At 36.2% G+C, this 26172-nt stretch overlaps 1 protein-coding gene and 1 long non-coding RNA gene across 4 annotated transcripts in view; one reads left to right on the top strand and one right to left on the bottom strand.

Annotated features, from left to right (window-relative positions):
- Positions 1-26172, bottom strand: part of LOC113038257 (beta-1,4-galactosyltransferase 2-like) — a 97204-nt gene that overhangs the window by 45729 nt on the left and 25303 nt on the right. The window contains exon 3 of the mRNA XM_026195549.1: positions 538-773. Within this exon, the coding sequence (XP_026051334.1) occupies positions 538-773 (236 nt within the window). The remainder of the gene's footprint in view (positions 1-537; positions 774-26172) is intronic.
- On the top strand, positions 12714-17895 carry LOC113038259 (uncharacterized). 3 transcript variants are annotated; one of them, XR_003274748.1, is made up of 4 exons: positions 12714-12795; positions 13709-13863; positions 14040-14109; positions 17410-17895. It is a non-coding gene; the product is annotated as an uncharacterized LOC113038259 (long non-coding RNA). The 3 variants fall into 3 exon arrangements; XR_003274750.1 differs by having other exon boundaries at positions 12772-12786; XR_003274749.1 differs by lacking the exon at positions 12714-12795 and adding an exon at positions 13186-13391.

Here is a 26172-nt window from a genome sequence, read left to right as displayed (position 1 = left end):
TCATCCACTATGGTAGAGGTTTTGATATTCAGCTCTGAAGTGTAATGTTTTCATCCATGTGAGGACCACAATGAGTAGACCTACTAAAAGCAGCTGTTTACCACTGAAGCTAAAAAAAAACAACTCAGAAGAAGAAAGTGAACTTTATGGCTTGGAATGAAGAACGTACGTATCCTTTGTGGTTCATTGATGTGAAAACAGCTTTCACACCCACCAAATGAAGCAACTCTGATATCTTGGCTGGAAAAGCCAGATTAAGATGGTTGTTGTGTTTTGGAATATGTTCTAGCTGGTACCTGTCCATGTCAAAAGGTTAAGATGGTAAAGTTGTTTTTCAAACTTTATGGTTGTCAATAAGCAAATTGCCAGCTTGGACCAACTAATTCATATCTTAGATTTACTAATAACCATCTTAAACCAGCTAGAAACCAAATATAATGCTCTACAAACACAGATTCTCCAACAGGGATCATATGGACTGTTAAAAGCTCTAGTGTGAAAATGTCCTACACAAAAGCATACAGTATACACACTAACCTGGTTGATGATATAGATCCCATAATCGATCTTCTGTCTGCGCAGGACTGGGTGCAGGTAGTGAAGCCAATATTTCAGGTGGTTGTCTCTGTGCCTGAACGGGATGATGATGGCCACCTTTTGCTTTGGCCGGCAGTCTGGAGGAGTGTATTTCCCCCCTTCGGTCACATTAGGGTTCTCTCTCTGCACCCGCTCGAGGGTTATCTGGGAGCTGAATTCGATGAGGAGACGTCCCACTGCAGAGAAGAAAAGAGGCTCAGTGAGACTTATTAGAAGTTTCAACAGCATTAACTCCCAGCAGAGTGAATTTGGGAATCATTATTACAATTATAATACAATCACAACTAGCTGACTGTCCAGAGCGAGAAATGTTTTCCTTGACTCTCTCTTCCTCTTCATTGATCCACAGATCTTAAGTTGAGACAACCAATCAATAAAGCAGAATAAGGCTTGATTATATGTTCACACAAAGACTTTGCAGGAGTCTTAACAGTAAAAGATTTCGCTACTACACCTAGCCACAATCTAATCCCTATTTGCTGGTGAACTGACGTAGTTTTGGCCACAGGGACTTCGACAATACTCATTAGCAAAGGAGTCTATGCTGCTACTGAATATGTATGGAGAGCCATTTTTAGGTAACAGCATTATGTTTTCTCATCTGATCATAAAGATTAATTCTGTCTATAAACATCTAACGCATAGCAAATCAGCTATTGTAATCGAATCAAATATGGTAATGAAGAAAAATATTAGATAAACAAGACTAGATTAGACACAAATGTGATACCTTTCAAGGACGATTGCATTTAACCAAGCAAGTTTTTTCCATGATCCTTAAATGAGCAAAAGCAATGGCTCCTAAACTGGGGTCCATAAAGGATTTCAAGTGGTCTGCGAGTTGATTGTCTATTAACTTGAGACTTGGGGTAAAAAATAAAGCTAAATTAATCAAATAATTAAACTTGCCAAGAATTATTTTTTTTTTAACCCTGGCCTGAATCAAATTAAATCAACTCACAGCAATGACCTAATAAACTGTGTTAAAATTAATTTATAATAAGTGTTTCTGTTGTGTCACTGAAGTTGTATGATTCTTGTGAAATATAGTGAAGATTGGTCAGTTTGGTTCATTGACATTCATTATCAAAAAGTAGAAGTCAAAGTGAGGATTGTTTTCTTGTGGTGCACAAAAAGTCAGTACCATATTGGTTAAGTGATAAAACGGATTTAATAATAATATAAAAAAAGAAGTCTCAGACAATACTGGATTTGTTGGCCAATATTAGATTTATATTTGTCCCTTCTATGTTTTCAGAGATTATCTTTACTGACATCTGTAAAATACTAATAATTCAGTTTAATGTATGCTTTGCAAATTTTGCAAAACCTTTTTCAAAAGTACATTATAATCTTGTGCTACCTACTCTCCTGAAGCATTTAAATACTTTTTTTAAAATTCATTTAGAGAAATCAATAATGAAAAAACATGAGACATGAAAATAAATAACATCTTCTCTGTATTTCCATTCAAAAGTTTACTTTTGATTAAATACTTTAATACTTTTATTAAGAAATAAACTTTTTTCCGACCCAAAACTTTTAAACAGCAGTATACAATAGTATGCATTTCATACAGGTGCATACAGTATAATTAACTATAAATAGGCCACGGACAGCCGTTATAAAAGATCTAACATCAAGCACCTCTGTGAAATCTGATCCTTCGACACCTGAAAGTGATGGAACTTACAGCAATTGAGCTGACCTTGGCAGCAGCAGAAGCAGCTCATCAGGTACCGTCTCATCAATTCAGATGTGAAGAAGAGCAGCTTTGTGTAAATATCTCACAGCCTGCTACTCTATTTTGGGTGCCAGAAGATAGGTCCGGTTAAAAATACATTTATAGTTGATTATACACAAGGCCTACTGCTGCACCTGTGCTTGTTTCCCTATCAGCCACATCATTAAACTAAGCAGCAGCAGGTCAGCAGGGTACAGCACGGCTGTTTGCGGATGTAATTGAGACATTGTTCCTGTCCGGAGATAAAGGTAATTTTCCTTAGAGAACCTTCCATATGCAAGATCAGGGTGTTTATTTCTAGCATTCAGTCAATCAGATATGTTTACCATGACAATTTCATAGTCAGATGTTTATAATGGCATTACCCTTCTGCGGTGTTCTGTTATCTTCATCCTGAGTTCACCTGGATTGTTTCCATAAATAAGTTGTAACTGGCTGCTCCTCATGGACACAGAAAAATAGAATGGAAGGAAAAAAGCATTGTTGTGTCCACTTTTTATGAGATGCAGCCACCAACCTAATTACAAACTGCTTCTTTCAATAAAAACAGTGTGTGGCATCACCATGAGCTGTTCCCCTCAATCTATCCAAAGATCCCTTTCAAGTGATCTCTACAAAGGCTCATTGGAATCAGCTACTTTTAAACTTTTAATAAGCAGTGAGTAAGAGTAAGGCAAGCAGTCAAGTGGCATGCATGGAAGGGAATGGAGAAAATGGTCTAGAGTAGCGGTTCCCAAACTGGGATGTGCGGACTGACCACCAGGGGTGCGCGAGGGAATGATTTTGATTATCTGGGTGCAAACATGCAGGCCCACCTCAATATAAAGTGTAGTAAGTAATATTCTTTTTTATTTATAACTGAAATGTTGATGTTTTCTAATATACCATCAGGGCTTGACATTAACACCTGCCAATCCGCCAAATGCGGGTGGATTTCAGCAGTGGATACAACTGCACACAGAAGAAACATACAGTGGTAAAAAATTTGTTTTTATGTTTATAAAACATATGAAACTCTCTGTGAAATCCAGGCTAAAGTCTCAAAATCTAATTATGTGATAACAAGCATCAAATTTGATTTTCAACCATTAATTTCATTTTTTTTTTTTTTTTTGGCATGGCCCTACTCAGTCAGTATTAAAGATATAAAGGTTACATTTTCACAGAATGTTCTTTACCTTATGATGGATGATTTTATGTTGGAAACAGTAAATCACAAAAAAATGACTAGCCTAGTTAAGCAACATGACACGACCAAGAGAGTGCAGTTTTCCCTGAAAACAAAGATTGCACATTTTAAATTGTTTCTATACAAGAGTTTAGATAAGTAGTTAATATTAAGTGACTTATATTTTGGTACAATATTGTCAGTGTTGACTGTTATTGCTCGATTTGGTTAACAAACATAGTTCCAAACAAAGATCACAGCAGAACAATCTCTGAGCAACACACAGCGGTGTTTCCTTACTGAATGATTCTGCGTTTTTTTAATTAATAATTTGAGTCAATGATTCAGTGATCCATTCATAAAGACAGGCACTTGTTTCATTCTTGAATGAATCACCTGTCTGAATTAATTGTTTGAATGAATGCATCAGTCTCACTCGGTAAGACACACTTGCTGCCACCTACTGACGGTTTACTTTTATATTTAAAAGTACCTTGTCTTTGCATTTTTTTGCACTTTGCAAATATTTAATATTCGTATATTTACAAAAAAAATTATATACATAATACATAACTCATAACATTACTTATACTGTTGTAATGTTGCAGAGTAAATTTAATCCTGCATTATCTGGACAAATTTGAGACTTACGTGAGGATCCTGTTTATGGACTTCAACACCATCATCTCAACACTCCAGACCAAACTAACCCAGCTCTCTGTTCCCAGCTCTATCAGGCAGTGGATCACCAGCTTTCTAACAGAAATTGATGTCAAACTGCTGCACCATCAGCACTGGTGCCCTCTCAGGGATGTGTTCTTTACCTACTGCATTTCTCCGTGTACATCAACAACTGCACCTATACTGACCCCTCTGTCAAGCTCCTGAAGTTTGCAGAGAAGTCAACAATCATCAACCTCATCCAGGAAGGTGATGAGTCTGCTTACAGACAAGCAGGAACTAAATAAAGTAGTACTTTTTCAAAGTTCCGGAACTTCTGGAGGTGAGACTTGAGTGCTAAACATCCAGAGCAGCCTCTACTCGGCTTGTACTTCTGATGTGTGCTGCTGGCTCTGATGTCTCTTTAGTGGTTAAACATAAAATTTAATTTGTTTTGGGTAAATCTAACAGGTAATCTTTGGTCTTTATTCAATTTATCTCTGTTAAAATGAAAATAAAAAGAGACAATTGATATAATATTTCGTCTCATTTTAATGGCTGCAAATATACACATTTCCCTGAAATAAGTAGGCTACAATTCTGCGACTATTATTATGTTTAAATGAAAAACGAAAGGAGGCAGTGGAATTTGATATCCTTTTTCGTTTTATTGTAATTTGCGTCGTCGCGGACATCACACTCCTGAGTCGAATGCGCAAAGTTTGAACTACTGAAGATGCAAGTCAAAAATGTGCGTACTTTGTATTGAGAAATGCGCACAGACCTACGTCACCAGACTATTTGCCTAATCTTCCCGGTACTTTAGACCGCGGTGGAAATGCAGAAAGCAACAGGTCTGGGGGGAAAAACGTTCCTGAGGAAGAAAGTTCATGGTACAATTGTTCCGGGTAATTTCGGTGGAAACACGGCAAAGGCTGTACTTCCTTCACCAGCTCAGGAAGTTCAATCAGCTGTAAAGTTGCAAATACTAAAGTCTCAAAAACAAAGAGATATTCTTTATCAAAGTTAAGAATATGCCATACCCCCCTAAAATGGCTCGTTCTACACACGTTTTGCACATGTCTATGTCACTATGTGGGAAGATTTGCATAATGCTGCCCAAATGTTCTCGCAAAGAAAGTAGGCGTGGTTTCAGTAACCACAGTTAGTGTTAAAGCAGTCAATGTCAGGGAGATGCTTGTGTATCTAGGCGAAAGCAAAAGCACTTCATTTGGCCTTCAGATAGTAGTAATTCTGGTAATTCTGACTTTGCTACAACAATCTGGTGCTTCTGAATCAGCTACTGTAAGTATGTTTTGTTACTAGATTAAGTGTTTGCTATTGAATGTTCAAATGCAGAGTTTTGCGCATTGCATGTATGTGTTTTGTGTGTGTGTGTGTGTGTGTGTGTGTGTGCATGCGTGAGAGAGAGAGAGAGAGAGAGAGAGAGAGAGAGAGGGTCACACAGCTGTCTCAACCGTCCGTGGCTTGTGTACTGCAAACACATACGAGCTTCATCACTGTGTCTGTCACGCCACTCTGTTCCCTTTGGTAAAACTAAGGACATTATTAACTGTCTTTATATTTATTTTGAAAGATGAAGCTCGCAATTATGGCAAGGGGCGTCACATTTCCGATGTGTGTTTGGGGTGATTGGCCAATCACAAGGCACTGGGTCAGTTGGCCAATCAGAGCAGATTGTGCTTGTCAGAAGAAGGAACTTTCTGGAAAACGACATGTTTGAAACAGGTGGGGCATACAATAGAGGACCTACAAAAATGTACAGTATTTAAAAAATACAGTTTTTTTTTCCATTAAAGAATGTCAACATATTCTATCACACCAAATACACAAAATAATTATCTTTAAAAAAAATCATCATTTTTAAATGTAAGAATTTGATATGAAACAAGACACTTGGGGAATAAGGTTATGGGGAAAATGCCCTTTAAAAAGGCAAAAAACGACCTGGAAAATCAATTTTTATAAATTGATATATATATTTAATGAAATATACTCCAATACATTTTAGTATGCAGTAACTTTAATCATATAAAACGTAATTTCCCAATAACAAAATTATGGCTAGTGAAAATGCTGAGTGGCTAGTACTTTTGGAAAACCACTAGCCACAGTGGCTGATGAGCTAAAAAGCTGATTTCAAGCCCTGTAATGTATACAGTGAATATTTGTATTATTCCAGTTTAAAATTCAGTGTTTAACTGGAGTAAGGTAGTGGGGGTGCTTGACATGTCAAACACTAGAAAGGGGTGCACACCGCAAATAGTTTGTGGACCATGGTCTAGATCGATTAATACCTTGCGATCCAAACACCAGCAATAGCTGCTCTCGAACAGAGTGTTCCCTGCAGTCTGATCGCAATGACTGAGAGCACTGATAAGATTGGAGGAGGTAAACAATTGCCTCCAGTTCTTCCACCAGCTCGTCATAGCATCCTTACTGATAGTGCAGCATGGTCTCAGCTTCAGTCAACACACCCAAAGAATGTCTTATGAATACTACATAAAAGAGCTGAAGTACACTATTTTCAATCAATCTCACTGACAACTAGCCAGGGTAAACAGATTTTTACAAGGATCATAAAGTATGGCTCTATTATTAGTCTTTAAATATAATTTTTTTTGTGTGTGTGTAAATGTAAATGTGAAAATATCTGAATTTACTTGGATTTTTATTTTGAGGAATGCAATATATGTTTACATCCTTTCAGACACATATATTAAAATATATATATTCAGATACTTTCACATTCAGAAGGAAACATGTAATATTTTAAATAATACTGTATTATTTAAATATGATACATATGATAAGCATCATGTAATTTTACATATATATATATATATATATATATATATATATATATATATATATATATATATATATCATTGAAATATTATATTCAAAAACAGGTCTTTTGTTTTTCCCAATTCCCAAACCTATAGGAAATAGCATTAACAAAATGGCCACCAAGAAACTGACCTGCCTTAAAGGGACTTTGACTAAGTGCATCCAACATGCCCTTATATAATATCAGGCAGGCCACCATGAGGGATAAGCCCAGTGAAAATGTAATATTCTGTACTGTAGGTGCCTCAAAGCACAAAGGGTTTATTACCTGGATCTCTTTGCTACACACACTAACTTACTGGCTTTCTCTCTCTAATTCCTTCTCTATTTCCATCACTTTCTCCTGACCCCTGCAGAGCTCTAGCATGGCTCTCAGGCCAACTGCCAACAAAGTTATGCAACATCAACACAAATAATAATGTAGGCAACTGGAGAATGGGAGAAAGGGAGTGAGAGGAGGAATAAAGAAAGGAGAGTCACATACTGTACTGTAGAGAGAAAGGGAGTAAGAGAAACAAATCCTGTCAAAAGCAATACCACTTCATCCCCACACAAATGTCACCAATGTCCATCCAGCTGTAACCTTTAGCACAGGAGTTTTAGCTAGATATGTAAAACACTGATCTAAGGGAGGGAGCATGTGTTTTGCAACAAGAGTGTTTCACCTTTTTCTATTGTTACATTTCAAATTATGAAATCCCTTATCCATATATATAATATTTCTTATATTTTTTGTAGTGACCTCTGATGAAATGTCATAATTTCTCAGGATGTATCAGTTGTTTTTTTTTCTTGTCCTTTTTTCCTGTCCAAATTCCAATGGCGGTTCTGGACCTTTCCTTTGAATTTCATTCCAATTTAATTCAAATTTCAACCACAATTCTGCATCCTGTTTGCTCTACCTTAATTCAGATTCAATACGATTTCAGGAATTCATCTGGAATTTGAAGGGCATTCTAAGTTAAATTTTGAAAGATACAGAATCCTGGAATTTTATTTGGTATAATGTAGTCATTTAACCTTCAAAATATATCAAACTGTCATGGTTTTCCATCTGATATCATCACTGTACCATGGTGTGTTTTTGTGGGGGCCATTTAATCAAGAGAGGATGAAAAGTGAGATTAGTCACGGCAAATGTTTTTAAGACTTTCTCATGTTCTGCGGCTATGTCTCCAGCTATGGTGATAGAGTGTTGGCCACACAGTGAACTACACAGCAGAGCCACGTGGCTGTAAGTGACCACTGAAGCAGAAGAGAGAGAGAGGGAGAGGAAGAGGAAAAGATGAACAGATGGAGGAGACACTGAACATAACACTGCATGCTGAGAGCCATGAGAAGTAAAGCAGTAGAGAGAATGAAGGTGGTGAGGAGAGAGTGGGAGGACAGAACTGGAGGCGAACAGTCAGAAAGACAAAAAAGAAAGACAGAGAAATGGGCTGAAAGAACATGACTAAGGGGGAGTGGGCAGGAGAAGAGAGCTATAATGAATGTCTCAAACATTTGAGATGGCACTTAGGCTAGAAGATACAGTATATTTTGCAATACATTAACAATGTTGTTTTTTTATCCAACTATAATTCTCATTTTTGCAACTTACAATAAATAAATTTACTTGCATTCAACTGTTTATGAAACATCAGAAACAGTATGGTTGTCTTAATTTTTGTTCCTTTTTTTATTTTTTACTAAATTCTATTAAATCTTTTTCTATGATTACTATTTTTACTACGATTATACTATTAAATATTTTTATGTAAATCACTTTGAATTACTACTATATGAAATATTCTATAGAAATATACTTGCCTTGCCATTTATTAAGCAAAATAATCAAATTAAATTGATCAAAACTGACAGTAAAGACATTTACAATATGAACTGTATAAGCACTGAATAAAAAATACAATGTTTTTTGAGCACCAAATCAGCATAAAAGAATGATTTCTAAAAAGTTTCTGGCTTTAATGGCTTCAGCTTGGCCATCACAAGAAGAAATTACATTTCAAACAGAAAGTAAAATAGAAAGCATTAGGTTTAAATTAATATTTTACTGTTTTTAATTATTTTTGACAAAATAAATGCAGCCTTGTGCATATTTTTATAAATAAATGCATTACACATTTTACACATTTTTCCTTTATTTGGCTGGTTAGTTCAGATGGTCCATGGAGATGGTTCCAGTTTCAGCCGAGGAATTCATTAAACATTTTAATAACAATGGCTGACAGACAGAAGCAATTATTGCCATTGCCTAGAAGTCTCCAGACCACACAACTTCAGGCTTTAGAGAGGAAAAACCAGACTAAATGTAGCAGACCAGCTGCTCGACACATCTCATCCACCTCAACCAACTGCTACTGGGCAGAGCGGTTCTCAAAGCAATACTCGGCTCTGTTCATACTCGGATCTTTAATTAAACCTCAGCCGGTGGTAGTTCAAAGTCATGTTTGTGTAGTGCCAAACTGCCTTTTGGCATTTTTTGAGTATAAAGAGTATGGTCTCAAGTTTTCTATATGCTTTATAAACAATGTAGAACCATGAAATATCATTTATAAGTCGCACTGGAGTATGTCACATTTATTTAGAACCAAGAGAAAACATTACTGTCTACAGCCGCGAGAGGGTGCTCTATGTCTTCAGTGTAGACTACAAGAGCACTAAGCAGCATGGAGCGCCCTCTCGTGGCTGGAGACGGTAATGTTTTCTCTTGGTTAATTTCTCTCGTTTCATGTCAAATTAATTTTGATAAATAAGTCGCACCTGACTATGAGTCGCAGGACAAGCCAAACTATGAAAAAAAGTGCAGAAAATAGGGTGAACAGCTTTGTGATATTCTAAGAAATTGTAGATCTGAACATCTGTTGCTTACAATTCTTTAAACTGAAGTCAACTCTCAAAACAACAAGTCAAAAGTCTGTTCACATAGATGATAAATATAATGCTTTAATAATCGTTTTAACAGGGAAGTCCATACCACAATATGGGGAGACGATAAATCGATGTCCTGAGTTCACATTTTTGGGTGAACTAACCCTTTAAAGAGCTTGAGCATTTGACAAAGCAGATGACAAAGCTGCAGTTCTTGTTTATAATAAACAGATCATTACTAAACATTGGAGAGGATGATAATATAAATATTGTTATAGTTATCTATATATTTCTAGTTCTTTTGGACTTGTGGATGACCCACAAAGCAGTAGGGAGTCACATGTTCTTTACAGAACTCTAGAGAAAATCAGCTCTCTCTTTTGTAACGTTGCTCATTTGAGATTTAAGATTCAATCCCAGCGTATTTGAACTCTGCTCCCCTCTATCTGACCATCACAATTTAAATTTCACACAGGCCGACACAATAGGACATCCACATGCATCTATCGCCCCAGGACTCAATAATTCATAGTCTCTGCCCTCAGCGGCAGATCAACACGGTCCATGGTGCTCTAGAATTACATCCTGCTCAATAACACATTGTTTAGTGCAGCACGACTTCAAAGGTGAGGACAGAGGTGAGATAACCTTTCACAGAGGGTAAGGTTTCACCCTTTACTCCTCTATTCGGCATGTGTGCCAACCTAAATGGACTGATCTTTGGATGCACCGTGTTACTCAACTGGCATTTCACAGAGTGACTTAGTGACTCACTGACAGAGTCCTTTGATGGAGCAGTTCCATCAGTGCTGGTGTCAGCCAGCCGTAAGTAAGGCAGACACTGGGGAACACTGAGAGTGATGAATGCTAGCATGCTATGCTGCGACCGGGACACAGCATCAAGTCCATGCAGGTGCTTATAAATGACAGAATTTAAGCATTTTTGTGCTAACAGCTATGCTAAATAACTGGTTAAAGACAAAGGGGCACAATGGCAACAGCGAGATGGAGGAGATGAAAAGTGATGTTAATAAGATCTCTCTTTTCAAAACAAGTGACATACTAGAACATCTCACATTTTGAAATCGTTTACAAATCATGTTGGACACTATGATAATGTCTAAAAGATGGGGACATATTGACCTGTTAGTGTGCAATTCTTATTCCTGGTCACTCACTCATGGTGTTTGGATGCAGTTTAACAGTGGTCTTCGTTTTGGAAGAATTCATGTTTTTAATAAGGATTTTAAAGAGTCTTTATTTATATTTATATAAGTCAGTACTTATGATATATGACTTGAGCTTAACAGAGCAGGTATTAGGTGAATTACAGCATTACAAACTTTGATTTGAAGCAAAAAGTATTTGAAAATCAGACAGAAAGACAAAGGTACAAGAGGAAAAGAACTACAATCCCACGAAGTTCAGCAAATTACATTATTAAAATTAAAAACATTTAAAAAACTTTTAAAACTTCTGATTTAAAGATGTTCATTATAGGTCTATATATAGAAACAATATATTGGTATATAACAATTGGTATATTGGTATATAACAATATACCTGCAAACTCTGGACCAATGGAAAGGGTGATTTTTTAATTCCAATTAAATAAATAAATATATGAATACTGAAATCAGAAGCTGAAATACTTTCTGAAAAATCTGATATTAGAATAAAACTACATGTTTTACTGTACAAAACAATATTGTTTTGAAGCCTTTAAACTATTTTTTTAAAGAAAAGCAACGAGTCAAAATCATAAATGGTTTTACAAAACTCATCGGATTTGCACAATTCACGTGAACATTTCAATGTCAGAATGCTGAATTTTGCAGAAACGCAATGAGTTTGCAGGAAAGATTTTGAAAGTCTATTGTAAAACATACATATCATGCATACAATTACATCACATTTTAAGTTGTTTGAGAGTTTAAGGAAACTGAATATATTCCATTATTAGCATTCAGTGGCAATAATACTTATGCTAGTCTTAAAGCTTGGCCGACTGGTTTGCACATTGCGATGGACAATCTTTTCACTTAATTATGTTGCTTAATTTTATGTCTTTTTTAATATAATGAGGAACAATGGCTGACTGAAAAAAAAACAACAACAACACCTGCACATTTCAAAGCAATATAGACAGAGACTAGAGACTAGAGTTTGTCTTTGCTTTACAACAACATACAGGTGTAAGTGATAAAATAATTTAAACTCAAATTTCATGTCCACATATTTATGGTTGAGCAGCCTTATAATAGCAGGACACTGAACAGTTAGCTGATCATTATCGCAAAATGAACAGCGAAGGGAAGCAGCTGACAGTATATTATGCCTTACACGGCATTCTGCTGCAGCCATTTCTCACAGAAAAATCTCTCACATAAAGCTTTAGTCAATGTCAATCATCCCAGAACATCTCACTTACCACCAGTACTATTTCTGAAATCAACAGTGCCATATTCGCTGTCTTCTTCAAGTGAATCGTAAGACTCACTTCATATACACCACATCTTTTGTTCAATACACGAAAACATCCTTTTTAGGACCTGCCAAGCATCCTCTCACATAGTGTAGATCCATTCAGCAACATTTCTTAGTGTGCAAGACAAGAACAAAAGCACCTACTGCACTCAAAAAAATGATTTTTGCTCTTTGTTCAATTTAATTAATTAACATGAGCACATACAACATAACTCTTTGTAAAAATGGTGTTAACTTAATTATATTTAACAGAAACAATGTAATTTTCAAAAAATTAGGTTTACAACATTTTTTTTAATTGAGTCAACAAGAATATTTTTTGTTCGTCTTAACCGGATGCACGTCATCAACGGAAACGGATGCAGATGGATTGCTCAGCAGCGAACATGTGAGTTGGGTAAGTGGCCTTTTTTTCTTATCTATCACCGTCCATCTAATATTATTTAATTAACAAACTAATAAACATATGCTTTCTTAATATCTTGTTGCATACCAGAAAGTTATTTTTTATAAGCACTGTATGAAAATAGCTCTTAAGTGTGTCGTTTGTAGCTGATGTTAAGTTTCTGGATTCAGCACGTGGTGCAGACTTTCTTTTTTTCCTAAAAGTATCAAATAACGTTAAAATGAAGAATCGCGGAACAAGAGAGAACAGAAAACCCTTCAGTACCATGAATTAATGTATAAAACCAGGGCCATAAGACACGCCCGATTAATTAGAAATTGCCAAATTGTCCCCTAGGATTTTTAATTCTTACTCTGCATTCAGCTGTTGTTAGGGTGACAAAGTTACAAATGTATATTTTAGGTCTTCCTCATCTATATTTAATTTATTGCTTGTCATTGTTAAAACGATTGAGATGCCAATCAAAGCGCACAGCAGCCAATCCAAGGCTTTAGATTAGTCACGCTTGTTAAGTTCACGTGCTCGTGACTGAATTCACCGCGTTCACGGAGTCTCTCGTCTTAAACAACAAATAGTGTTTTAGCGACGTAAGTATTACATTTCGCTGCTTCAGTAATTGTAAGTGGAGTTTTTGCATTTCTTCTGCTAGCTAGATTATGGTCATGGACCGACATTATGTCTGTGTAGTCAGCTAATAACGTTTTGTTTCCCCAAGCGCTTGCATGTGTAAGTTAATGTTATTCTGTTACTTGCGATTAATATATCAAGAGGAATAATCGAAAATGATTTCTGTCATAAATAAGTTGTCACTCTGACCCTGTACTAAATATTTTGTTTTCTTTGTAGCATTTTTTGTCTTTGCTGAATTGCCCATAAACAAGACCTCTGTAACTTATGTCTTCAGATAAATGATGAATTTCATCGGATCACAACCCTTCCTTTACACTCCAAAATTCATGTCCAAACTGGATATGTTCTCTGATCTGCTAAAAGTGTTTACCAAAAAAGGGTGGAGTGTTTAGAAAAAAGATTCAAGATGTGATGCTGCCAATGTCTCAGGTAGTATTTTTTTTTTTTTTTTTTCAGTTTTTTTATAAATTGCTTTTTAATACAAGCTATTGATATAGTGCTCTGTAATGCATAATGGCTCAGAGATGTGTATTGGAGGGTGTCATGTATGAATATCAGAAACTTGAAAAATTTTTTGTCTGTTTTCTTATAATGCCACCATGGAGACCAAGCAAGAGTGCATTCTCAAGGGGCTATGCATCTACCTGAATGAAGATGAATATGATGGAGTATTTGGTGAGTTCTTTTTCGTTACAAACAGTTATCACAAGTAATAACAAACTTGACCTTGCAAAAGACGTGACATGTTTTTCAATTTAAAAGCAGAGACACTTTCTTATATATACACACGTTTGTATGTTTAAATATCAAAAGACATTCCCCATCAAAACTGCTGATGGGTAAAGAGTTAATGTACATTTTTAAATTTTAAAATATTGAGTAAATTGTAAAGCTCAGATATGAATTAAATGACTGATGTTAACTTCTCTTTAAACCTTTGTACTCCACACAGCCACTGGTTTAGGTTTACGTGATATCATCCTGTTTGATAAGCACAGTTCTTAATAGTCAATTCGATTCACCTTTATTTATATAGCACTTTACACAATACACATTGTCAAAGCAGCATAATTAAACAGGAAAATAGTTTGTCGGTAATGCAATAACAATAACAAACAATAACAATAACAAACAGACAGTTTTTGTTTTATTTTTTAAGAAAGTCAGTTCATTGATTATTCAGTGATGTCATCATCCAGTTCAGCTCTCTTCCAATAGTGTCTATGCAATCAGTCAAGCATCCCCATTCGCCAAAGGTGGCAGTGGCAAGGAACCAAAACTTAAAGGGATGGTTCACTTTCAAATTAAATTTTGGTATGTTTTAGCTTACCTCAAGGACTTCCAAGATGTAGGTGTCTTTGTTTCCGCAGTATTTCCCATTTTGATATTTTTAGGTCAAACTGTTCTTGTCTGTGACTAATATAATGGAGGTCTATGGTCACCACCTCAAAGAGCATGCACAGAGAAGTCCAAATTAAACAATTCCCCACCGTAAGTACACATTGATGACCGAAGACACGAAACGAGCGGTTTGTGTAAGAAAACAAACAGTATTTATATCGTTTTTACCTTCTGTACACAACCACGTCCAACTGATGTGAGGGCGCGAGTAGGCTACTTCCTGTTGTGTGACGTGTGCGCGATCTGGCTTAGTCTGCGCAAGCGCGGAAAGCACACTCATTGTTTACACTTACTGTCTATGGTTTACACAGAGATTTCTGAAGTGTTACCTTACACTGTGAAGATTTAAACATATTTATACGTACAGGAAATTGCAATGGAAGATGATTTCAATACATCAACAGACAACGTTGAATTTGTCACAGCCATATTTGAACCAGAATACACAGATAAAGTACTCAGGAGCGATCATGGAAGCATCCGCTACGGCAGCACGTCTTCAAGACTCAGAGATATATAAAAAATTGGTGGTGTTTTAGTAGCAAGTGTTGTGAGATGCCAACACAAGTGGAGAGCATATGTTGTCACGAATGGAACAACTACAAGACGACGAGGACATTGACTGTATCGCATCACACACCTGCCTGACTGAAGATCCTGAGTTTTCTCCACTGTTGAGTCGCAGCGTTTTGCACATTGTGTTTAGTATGCCACGTATAAACTGGAGGTGACGTCCAATGCCAGAGGGACCAAATGGCACACTGTCAATAGAGTGAGTAATGTGTTGTTTATTATAATTGTAATGATTATAGGGTGCGTTATAAACAAATTAATAATTACAGTTACTGCATTATATTTCAGACAATGCAGATTGGTGGTGTATTGTGTGGTAAACCGTAAACAACGAGTGATGTACACGCGCGAGAGATCGCTTTCCGCGCTTGCGCAGACTAAGCCAGAGTGCGTGCGCACGTCACGTCAGGAAGCACTCGTGCACTCAGATCAGTTGGATGTGGTTGTATACAGGAGATAAAACCAAAATAAACAGTTAATTTTCTTACACAAACCGTTTGTTTGTGTCTTCGGTCATCAATGTGTACTTACGGTGGGGAATTGTTTAATTTGGACTTCTCTGTGCATGCTCTTTGAGGTGGTGACCATAGACCTCCATTATATTAGTCACAGAAAAGAACAGTTTGACCTAAAAATATCAAAATGTAAACTACGGAAACAAAAAACACCTACATCTTGGATGCCCTTGAGGTAAGCTAAAACATACCTAAATTTAATTTGAAAGTGAAATATCCCTTTAATTAGTGACAGAAATGAACTTTGGGAGAAACTTTACTTGATCTGGGTGCCAGTTCTCCTCTGGCCTGATGAAAACAGCAGTTTAATTCCAGGCTTCACGGGGAAGTCGTGGCCTAATGATTAGAGAGTCGTACTTGCAATCTAAGCATTGTGAGTTCGAGTCTCGGGCCGGCAGGAATTGTGGGTGGGGGTAGTGCATGTACAGTTCTCTCTCCACCTTCAATACCACGACTTAGGTGCCCTTGAGCAAGGCTCTGAACCCCCAACTGCTCCCCGGGCGCCGCAGCATAAATGATGCCCACTGCTCCGGGTGTGTGCTCACAGTGTGTGTGTGTTCACTGCTGTCTGTGTTCACCTTGGATGGGTTAAAAGCAGAGCACGAATTCTGAGTATACTTGGCCGTATGTCACGTCACACAAAAAAAAATATATATGCATGTGTGTATATATATATGTATATATATATGTGTGTGTGTGTGTGTGTGTGTGTGTGTACTCTTGTACTCAGTATCAAACCGTTTTCAGAGAATGAGGGAGGGGTGTGCTGTCAGCAGTTGTTTTAATTGTGCCCAGTTTTGGTTAAAGATAAGTAATATTGATTTGAAATAAGTAACGGTAGCATTTTATAATATTGGTCCATTAGTTAACTGCATTAGTTAACATGATCTAAGCAAGAACAATCCTTCTACAGCATTTATGAATCTTAGTTGATGTTAATTTCAACATTTACTAATGCATTATTCAAATCAAAAGTTGTGCTTGTTAACATTAGTTAATGCACTGTGAATTAGCATGAACTAACAATGAATAACTGTATTTTCATTAAGATTAACAAAGATGAATACAGTAATGTATTGTTCATTGTTTGTTCATGTTACTTACTGAATTAACTAACATTACCAGATATTCTCAAGAGCCATTGATACTTCGGTAACACTTTAGAATGATGTCCATTAGGTATTTTATAAATGTAATTTGTTAATGTCATCTAAATTAATTAAAAATTTCGAACAGTCACTGAGTGATAGTTAGAGATTTTAAGGAAGCATAGTTATTCATTGTTGTGATATTGACAAAGGCACTGTATTATTTTCCATTATAAAGTGGAACACAGTCTGCCAAAGGTGTTGAGTTGGGTTGTGATCTGGTGACAGAACGCCATAGCATTGTTTTAAGATGGCTCGTGGCTGTTTGAATGTGCTGTGGAAGTAGAGTTGTTCACTAAAATAAAAATAACTGTTTTTTTTTTTTTTTTTTTCCAAAGGATGATGACCCTGCAAGAACCGAAGCGGACATAAAGAAGACCTTTTAGGGATTCTGTGATGTAAAGCATGAATTTGCTGATGCAACAGAAGACCCTGAAGATATCTGCATTGTGCTGGAAGATGTGGAGGTGCTCTCTGGTGTTTAGGTAATGTAGCATTGGCTACAGCCATGCTACTTGGACTAATATACTCTTTAAATCTTACTCATCCACAGGAGATCCATTACACTTTTAAGGTGCTCCAAAAAATGATTCTCGAGCTGAACTTGTGTAAATTGTCCGCCAAAGCACAGGCGCAGAAAACAAAACTCTTCACTTAGGTGTGCTGTGTTTGACGATCCCTTTGTGAATGCTGTGTTTTATTTCCTTGTATGCTCATGTGATTTTGTTGTATCTGAATTTTTGCATGATGAGCAGAGGTGATTACGTCTCTCAATCACATTTAATATCATGTTTAAGAAAACAAAATAAAATAACATTTTGTTATATTCTTATATGCTCATGTTTTATTTGCATTGTCATTTTTTAACTTAATGAGCATGTTTAATTGCCATATTTGCAGTTTTAAGCAAGAAGACTCTCAAGGTTAAATGTGCTCATGTTTTAAATACAGATTTTTACTAAATGGATTGACTTAACATATTGACTTTCTTCACAGTAGACTATAGGTATACAGTAAAAAGGTTTTAATGTAATAGAACACAATTAGTTCACTTTCATTTGGAAGTAACTGTAGAGTCAAGTTAGGTAAGTGTAATGATTTAAATTGTTTCTAGTATGCAGTACAGTAAATGTTTGTAGTTGACATTGCATTGTTAGATATAGTAGATATGACCAAATTGAATGTAGTTAACATGGCATTATTTTATATAGTAGGCATGACAAAATGCAGAGTAGTTAACCTGACACAACTTTCTCTATTAGGCATGGCTAAACTTTATCTAGTAGAATGGACCAATTTTCTTCTTGTTGTCTTGACTAAAATAATTTAAGTTTACACAACAAGATTACAACAAATCATTTCAAACTAATTCGATATTGTTTGGAAAATGTAATTAAATTTCGTGGAAAAGTTTACTCAAATTTTTTTAAGTTCATTCAACAACTTTTTTTTTTGAGTGTGTACTTAAGTTCATCAAGTACTAATAGCTCACTGGCATCTGAAATGGAATAAAAAGATGGCAGAAACCATTATTAATGATGACTCATTCTTATTTCCTGTTGTGCTGACTAATGTGGCAAGAGAGACATCTTCCTGTAATTCTCATTAAAAGATGAGAGGTTATTTTAGCCTTACACTTGAATTCATGAATTCAATCCCACCACAAAGAGTCAAATACAAAACAGGCCTAGTAATTGTGCTAAGAATTTTGAACAGCAGTTTCTGTCAATAGTGACTCACTGGCATATGATTCTGGTTCAGTGTTACAAATGAACTGTATACGGCAAAGAAGCAGCTTAACTGCAACAACATCACATTGTTCTTTAATACTGACAGTGTTTCTGCCTGCATAAGCAGTGCATTTATGCAGGTAGTGTGAATATTATAACCTGTATGTAAGGGCGGCAAAATAAATGTGCTGCTTCAATTTGTGGTGTGAAATGGGCATAATGGAATAAAATAAAAAAGATAGCAAATAAAATATTGTATCAGCCTTGACTTCACTGATAGGGTAAACATGAATGCTGAAATGTTTGACACAATTCAGGACTGGCTGCATATATGTATTATATTTTATATATATATGAAGAGTTTGGTTCCAAAATGCTATAAATCCACTTTGATTAATTCACCAAGAAAGTGGCAAGATGAAAACCCCTATTTTATGTTTCATACTTTCACATAGCAACTTTGGGTTATAATAACATTACAAATCCAGATTTGTATAATACTTGTTAATGCTATAATTTAATTACAGCAATAAAATTTAATTTAAAAGACCACCAAAATTCCAAAATGACATTTCCCTTACATTCAACTTCCAAACGTGCATTCAACTTTGCCATGTTCCATTAATTAAGTTGACTAGTGCTATATGCTATATTAACAAAAACATAAATGGCATTAATAAAAACACTAACACTGACAAACTACGCAATATCACGTTAATAATCGAATGTGATTAATCTAATAAATGTGATTTTGTGTAGCTTGTTAGTGATCTACGGCTCTGTGTATTAAATGCATCTGAATAATTTCCATCTGAAAGCACGTAATGGAGATTTACTGGTACTATTAATCACAGAACCGGGTTTACTGACGAGATGCGCATGGCAATCACATGCAATTTATCGTGCAGCCCTTGTTTGTTGATCACAATGTTCAAAGTAGATGAGGAAAACTAGGATGCCAGGTGTATTCAAAGCACTGCCATTAATGTCTAGTGTGCATAGAATGGTGCGCTGTGATTGGTTGAGCGGATATATCGCATTCTGCAAAAAAGAGAGATTGGCGTTTGTCACAGTTTGGGAAATAGGGAGAAAACAATACAATACTGATTTTATATATAAAATACTGATATATATATATATATATATATATATATATATATATATATATATATATATATATATATATATATATATATATATATATATTAAGATTAACTAGCAGTAAACAAAAGGTTGGGGCAGTGCTGGATGTCAGGTGCATTCTGGGGAGCTCTGCAAATGGATTCCCCAGTGTGTGGTAAGAGTCTTCCCATTTGTGCCCTGCTCAATCCAGGCAACAGGATTCCATCTTCCTCACTGCCCATGTAAAAGATTTTACTTCCAAAAGGGCTAGAAGTCTGGTAATAAAAGGGCCAGCTGAGAGCGACACATAGAGAAGACAGAAAGGATCCTTTTGTTTAGGGCTGCCAGCTGCCATCACTCTCAGTCAAACCGGGCCTTTCATGTGAAACCACAGAAGCTGGGCCAACTAGAGGGGAAGGCAATCTCACACCACTACCTCCATAGGTAATGAGCAGGAGCCGGAAGCACCACCCTAGAGCTGGGAACACACACTTCTGCCAAGCTCTGCTTTGGGTGCCATGAAACCAGGCCTATCAATAGCAGAGCTGAAAACATCTCTGCTCTCAGAGAAACAAAGAAATGACTAGAAATGGAAAAGATCCGTCAGCGATCACCTCAAAAGTCTTCGATAATGTTTTCTGGTCTATGTTTGTTTAGTTTTGCAATATGAAACAATTTATCTTTATTCCTGCAATCTCTCTTCTCAATGTTCTATTCCAGGACAGAAGCAAACCGCTGTGAAATTGTGCTGTTTCTGTACACCGCTTTTAAAACAACTTTCAATGTGCCAATCCCTTTTCACTTTATACTTCAAGGTTAAAAAATGCAGTGTTGCCTAAAGATTTTTTTTTTAATTCACTGAGAGTACTGCATACTCAGAAGTGTAAGATTACATACAAAAACTATGAAGAGAAAATAAAATATATTTTCTGGCCTGTTAATTAGCGTTTTGTTCTTAAAAACATAAGAATATTAAAAAAGAATACATATATACATATATATGTACTGTTTACATGTATCTATACACACAAAATCTTTCCGTTACTCCTCACTGCACAGTTTCAAGAGATTCAAAGCCTTTTAATTTAGTAAATGATCCTTGAACCTAATTTAAACTTTTACAATGACCCTCACCCAAACACTCAGAGCTCCAAATTGAGTTCCTTTTGTGGTACAGCTTTTAGTTGTGCAGCTCCAAAATTATGGATTTCTCTGCCACTGAACATTCACCAGCAGGATTCTGTTTCTGTCTTTAAAGCTCAAACTGAAACTTATCTGTTTAGAATAGCTTCTAGTGATTCGACTGTTTGATTTGTACACTATGGATCCTATCATACACCGGCAAAATTCAATGCAAGGCGCGGCGCAAGTGTGTTTGCTAGTTTTAGTCCGGCGCTGTTCGCATTTTCCCATCGAGTGCCACATCGTTTAATTGCCAAATGCATTTGCGCCCATTTGTGCGCTCATGAGAATCCTGGTCTAAAAAAGAGTTGTGTTCAGGCGCATTGCTGGTGCATTGCTATTTTAAGGAGCTGAAAATAGACTGCCCTATAGACCAACTCAAACCTGGTCTAAAGTCTAAAGTCAATATGCCATTGTTATTTAAAGAGCGCGTTGGTAGAAAATGTGCCTCTGGGCAGGTCCACAGTGCGTGTTGGCTTATTACACACAGGGATGTGCATCATACAAACATGCCAATTATTAAAAACAAAAGGACATTTAACTTCGCGCAAGAGCAGATCGGTTTCTTCGCTTGAGAAGCATCCAGCTTTTTCGCCAACAAATTCCACCAACAAATTCCGCCATGTAAATAGCGATCCGCCATGGCGTGAGCGCATCTCACTCTTAAAGGGAATGGAAGATGACACTCTGATTGGTGTACTGAATGTTACGCCTATTACTCACAGTGAATACGGACAACCCATTCCAAAAATGAGCACCAGCGCACAGACCGTTATATGTAGAAAAAGTGGATTTGGACACTCCCTGAGTGCACCTGTGCCATGAGCTTTACACTTTAAAATAGGGCCCTATGTCTTTGTGTTTCATATAGCTTTGTATTTTGTATTGTTTTGTATTTTATAGCCTTCATTTTCATGATGTATGGTGTCTTTGAGTGTCTTATTTATTATGAAGGTTGTAAAGAAAAACACATGAATCAACAAATGCTTAAAACATTAAGTTTAGCAGAACAGAATAATACACCTGCTTCCCTCAAGAAAAATGCCCACTGTGAAATAATCATCCTCATTTTGGGGTACTCTTTTTATAGTTTTTTTTTTTATTATTATTATTTATTTGAACAGAACCAATGCTTTAGTTATTCCACATTTCTCCTGCATAGGTCTAGCCAACAACTAGACCTAAAAAATGATAATTGAAAATTTTCATAGAAACGTGTTGCATCTCTTGCAACCAAAAAAATAACAAACAAAAAAAAACATTTCAAGCCCTCATGCAATAGTGATAATTGCATTTAAGACTTTAAATATTTCTAAATTAGCTGTTAGATAAGAGTGCTAATCACTACAGAGTGCTACTGTTTGAGGTCAATGATTTCAGCTGATTATTTTGAGTTCATATCCTCTTAACAGAAGCTGAGACTATGAGACCACAATTACACTCCAGAGCACATTTGCATTGTGCATTTTTATCTGCTTGACAGTCTTTTACAACCAAAAGCCCTTATCTCGCTGTTAGCTGAACATAAGATGGCAGTATCAGAGGCCGTCAGTACTTAGAAGGGCAAAATGTACTATTTTGCCTTCTGAGAACAACATATTTCCAAAAATATGTCATGCCCCTGAGCCAAGTGCTTGGGTGTATAATTAATAATTAGCAAGATTTCAGCTTGGCAAGCCTTTTCTGAATAGCTCAAATCCTAGATCCCAGAAGGTACTGTGATCGCTTCCTCCAGCTTTGTCATTGAACATTGCATGTCCTTTCTATGGAAAATGAGCCCTGTCTTTGTTCAGGAATTTAGCAATTGATTCCAAGTCTTTAGAAATCCACACATACTTTAGTTGGTTCTCAAATGAGAGAGAAATTATCAAAACCCAACTAGTCATATACTTTACATGAATAAGCTGACTTTCAAAGGGGGAATCTGTGAAGCTGCTATTTATTTTGTTGGTCCCTTTTCCTTGAACGAGTCATAAATATGACCCAACAGAAACCCTGGGCAGTTTTGATGGCCGCAGTGAAATTATACCCCACTAAACTGGCTTTCATGTCCATGCTGAGAATTCAGAGCAGGGTTCCAGTGTAATTGGAGTTTGGGCCAAGCGGCTTGAAGGCTTGTTACTGGCTCAGCCTTATCATTCTGTGGCCGCTCCAAAGCCTGGGGTTTAACTGGGCCACATGCACCCCTCTCCACTGCCAGCTGGAGAGATATCTGAGCAGAAGGCCTATAGCAGAAAATGATTTTGATTGAAAGCTCCAAAGTACTGACCATCAGTTCTGAATTAAGTCTAAAAGACACATTTAATACAAAGAGCTGAAAGAGAAAAGGGAGACAGACAGAACATAAAAATTAATTTCAGCTTATTCAGTCAGAATGGAGGTACAGTACAAATGCTTCAGAGTATACAAAGAACACCAGGAATGCTACTGAATCATTGTTCATATAGTCCTTGCACTGACAGACATTCCAGGACATTGTGCTATTGAACATGCCCATCCAATAATGACAAAAAGAAAACTGACATTTTTTTTTCATATCCTCAAGACTTTTCTTAAGGCTAGACCTAGAAGAACCTGCAACTAGTGCATCAGTGCAGCACAATTCCATTCTCTTATTTAGTGTTGGGAAACAAAACCTTTAAACCAGATCTCCAGAGGCCGTGACTGCATGATCAATACAGCTACAACAGCAGGAACCGTTACTGCTGGGATGTTTACAGTGGTGACCTACTTCCTCAAGGTACAAGCGATTTACTGGATATATGCTTCAGCCATTTCAACAGGCAAGTGGACCAAAGCACCTTAAAGTGGTTGTATGGCAAAATCAAAGAGATATACTCAGCAGTCCAAGTGGCCTTATAAAAAAATAAATAAAACAGTCAGTCAAAATACAGTTAATTCCATGTCAATATTTGAAATTGGTGTATTACTGCATTCAAACCCAGTAACATTAACATTTACAGCTGCTGTAAAACAAAACATCATGTGCTCAAAACTTACAATAGAGTCTCATAACAGCGACTGCAGCATTTACACCTTGTAAAACATCTACTGTTAACATCTTAGTTAGGATGCTGAGCCATTAAAATTTTCATCAGTTTCATTATGCTGCTCCTAAAGTCCTCATGATTTATGAGCAGCCCACTTACTAGTGGAAGTCGCTGCATATTGTCTTTAAATCGAATTAATAGAAGTAATTTATCTGTGGCTGACATTAACTACCACTGACAATGAGTATACAGAACACTTGAGATTTCAACACTTTTCCCTCGGCTTTGGGATTTGGCTGATGAAACAGGACAATAACAGTGAGGAAAAACCTGCCAGGGGTAAACAAGGACTGTAAACAAAGACAAATTGTGCTGCTGTAAACTGTTTAAATGGAACCAAATGTCAATTCATTGCAGTTTTCACTGCAACAATCAATATGCATCAAAGAACTGAACAAACAGCACAACACTAGAAGACAACAGAAGATCTTTTTTTTATAACAATTCGATCAAATTTGCAGTCAAGTTCAACACCGCATCTTCTGTCTTCTAAGTGTAAAAACCATTAAATACATGGAAGTCCAATTGCTAAAGTTTTCAAGCAAGTATCTTCCTATTGTCATAAACATGATAATGCAGCCATCTTTTCACCATTTTAACAAATTTGAATGTTGCTTTGTGTTTTGGGTTCACCTACAGATCAAGAAATTTGACTTACTGACTTTGTCATATGCACTTAAACTTACATTCTCACACATACTTCCCCAGGATTAGTGGTCGACCGATATATCGGCTGAGATTTGGCATTTTACAAATATCGGCATTGGCCGAAAAAAATTTCTGCTTAGCCGATGTGTTCAAGGCTTTTAATTTGACGGCACCAGAGCACATAGTGCTTACACATTATCCCTCTTGTTCACTGTTGTTGTTAACAGTTCTGTTTAATATGGATAGAAGTCTGTCGAATAATCAGATAGAATGGTTAAACAAAGGTATAAATGTATACAGAAAGTATTATAACGATTGCTTATGTATTATTAGCAATAGAAAGGCAAACATTTTAATACTTTCTCATTTGCCGTCAGCATTAAGCAAATATGCGTTTATATCATTTAAACAAGACTTTGAATGACTAATGAACATTTCATTTCTCATTCCTTGCAAACTTAGTCGAATCCAGCTGTGAGATCTTGTGAAGTGTGCATTTTTATCCAGTATGATCACGTGTTCTCCGTTTGACGGTCGGTCCGTGTGAATTAAATGCTTTAAACTTTAAACTCGTGATTTCATATTATGCTGCACTTTATGCATTCGCCCACCATCATATTCATGCCATTTTCAATGTGTGCGTATGTAAAATGAGTGTTACCCTTCCTTTATTTGTAAAATATGATTCCCAATGCACACAAACTTCCCAGAATACTGAGTGCCCTGTTGGTAACAGTGACTACTGCCTTTTCAATTATATTTTTTATTAAATAATTATTTATTTGTGAAAATACTTTTTCATCTAAAGTATAAGTATGTTTATTTTACACATTTATTCTTTAATCCATTGTCAAATTAATTTTTTTTTTTTAAATATATATATATTTTTTTTAAAAAGATATCGGTATCGGCATCAGCTGTCAAAAAAACAATATCGGTCAAACACTACACTACAAAAAAAGAATAAAAAGAAAAAAAAAGTCCAACAATGCAGCCATATTAATTCATGTTCTAGTATATGCTAGTATATATTTATTTGTTTACTGTATATTGTAAACACCAAATACAAAAACTACAATAATCCAGTAAATATTTAGTTCTTTTCAGCATTCTTTGCTTCATCTAAGGTTGATCTTTTTTTTTTTTACTGAGCATGATGTAAAGGAACACAATAGGAACCAGTAGGCAATTTAACAGAGCCAAATTTATCAAGTATCCCGCTTTCTCTCGTTCTCTTTCTCTGTTCCTAAAAACAGCCTAGATGTAGCACAGAAAACTTGAAAAGACCTTCTGCCAAAAAGGAATTTGCCAGAGCTTAAGGATTACATTGCTCTTTTTAAAAATCAATTACTGTGCTATGCAGTTGTTC

The sequence above is a fragment of the Carassius auratus genome, chromosome 21, assembly GCF_003368295.1.
Source record: "Carassius auratus strain Wakin chromosome 21, ASM336829v1, whole genome shotgun sequence".
NCBI lineage: Eukaryota > Metazoa > Chordata > Actinopteri > Cypriniformes > Cyprinidae > Carassius > Carassius auratus.
Note: the sequence above shows the minus strand (reverse complement) of the source record. Positions and strands in the feature narration are given on the sequence as shown.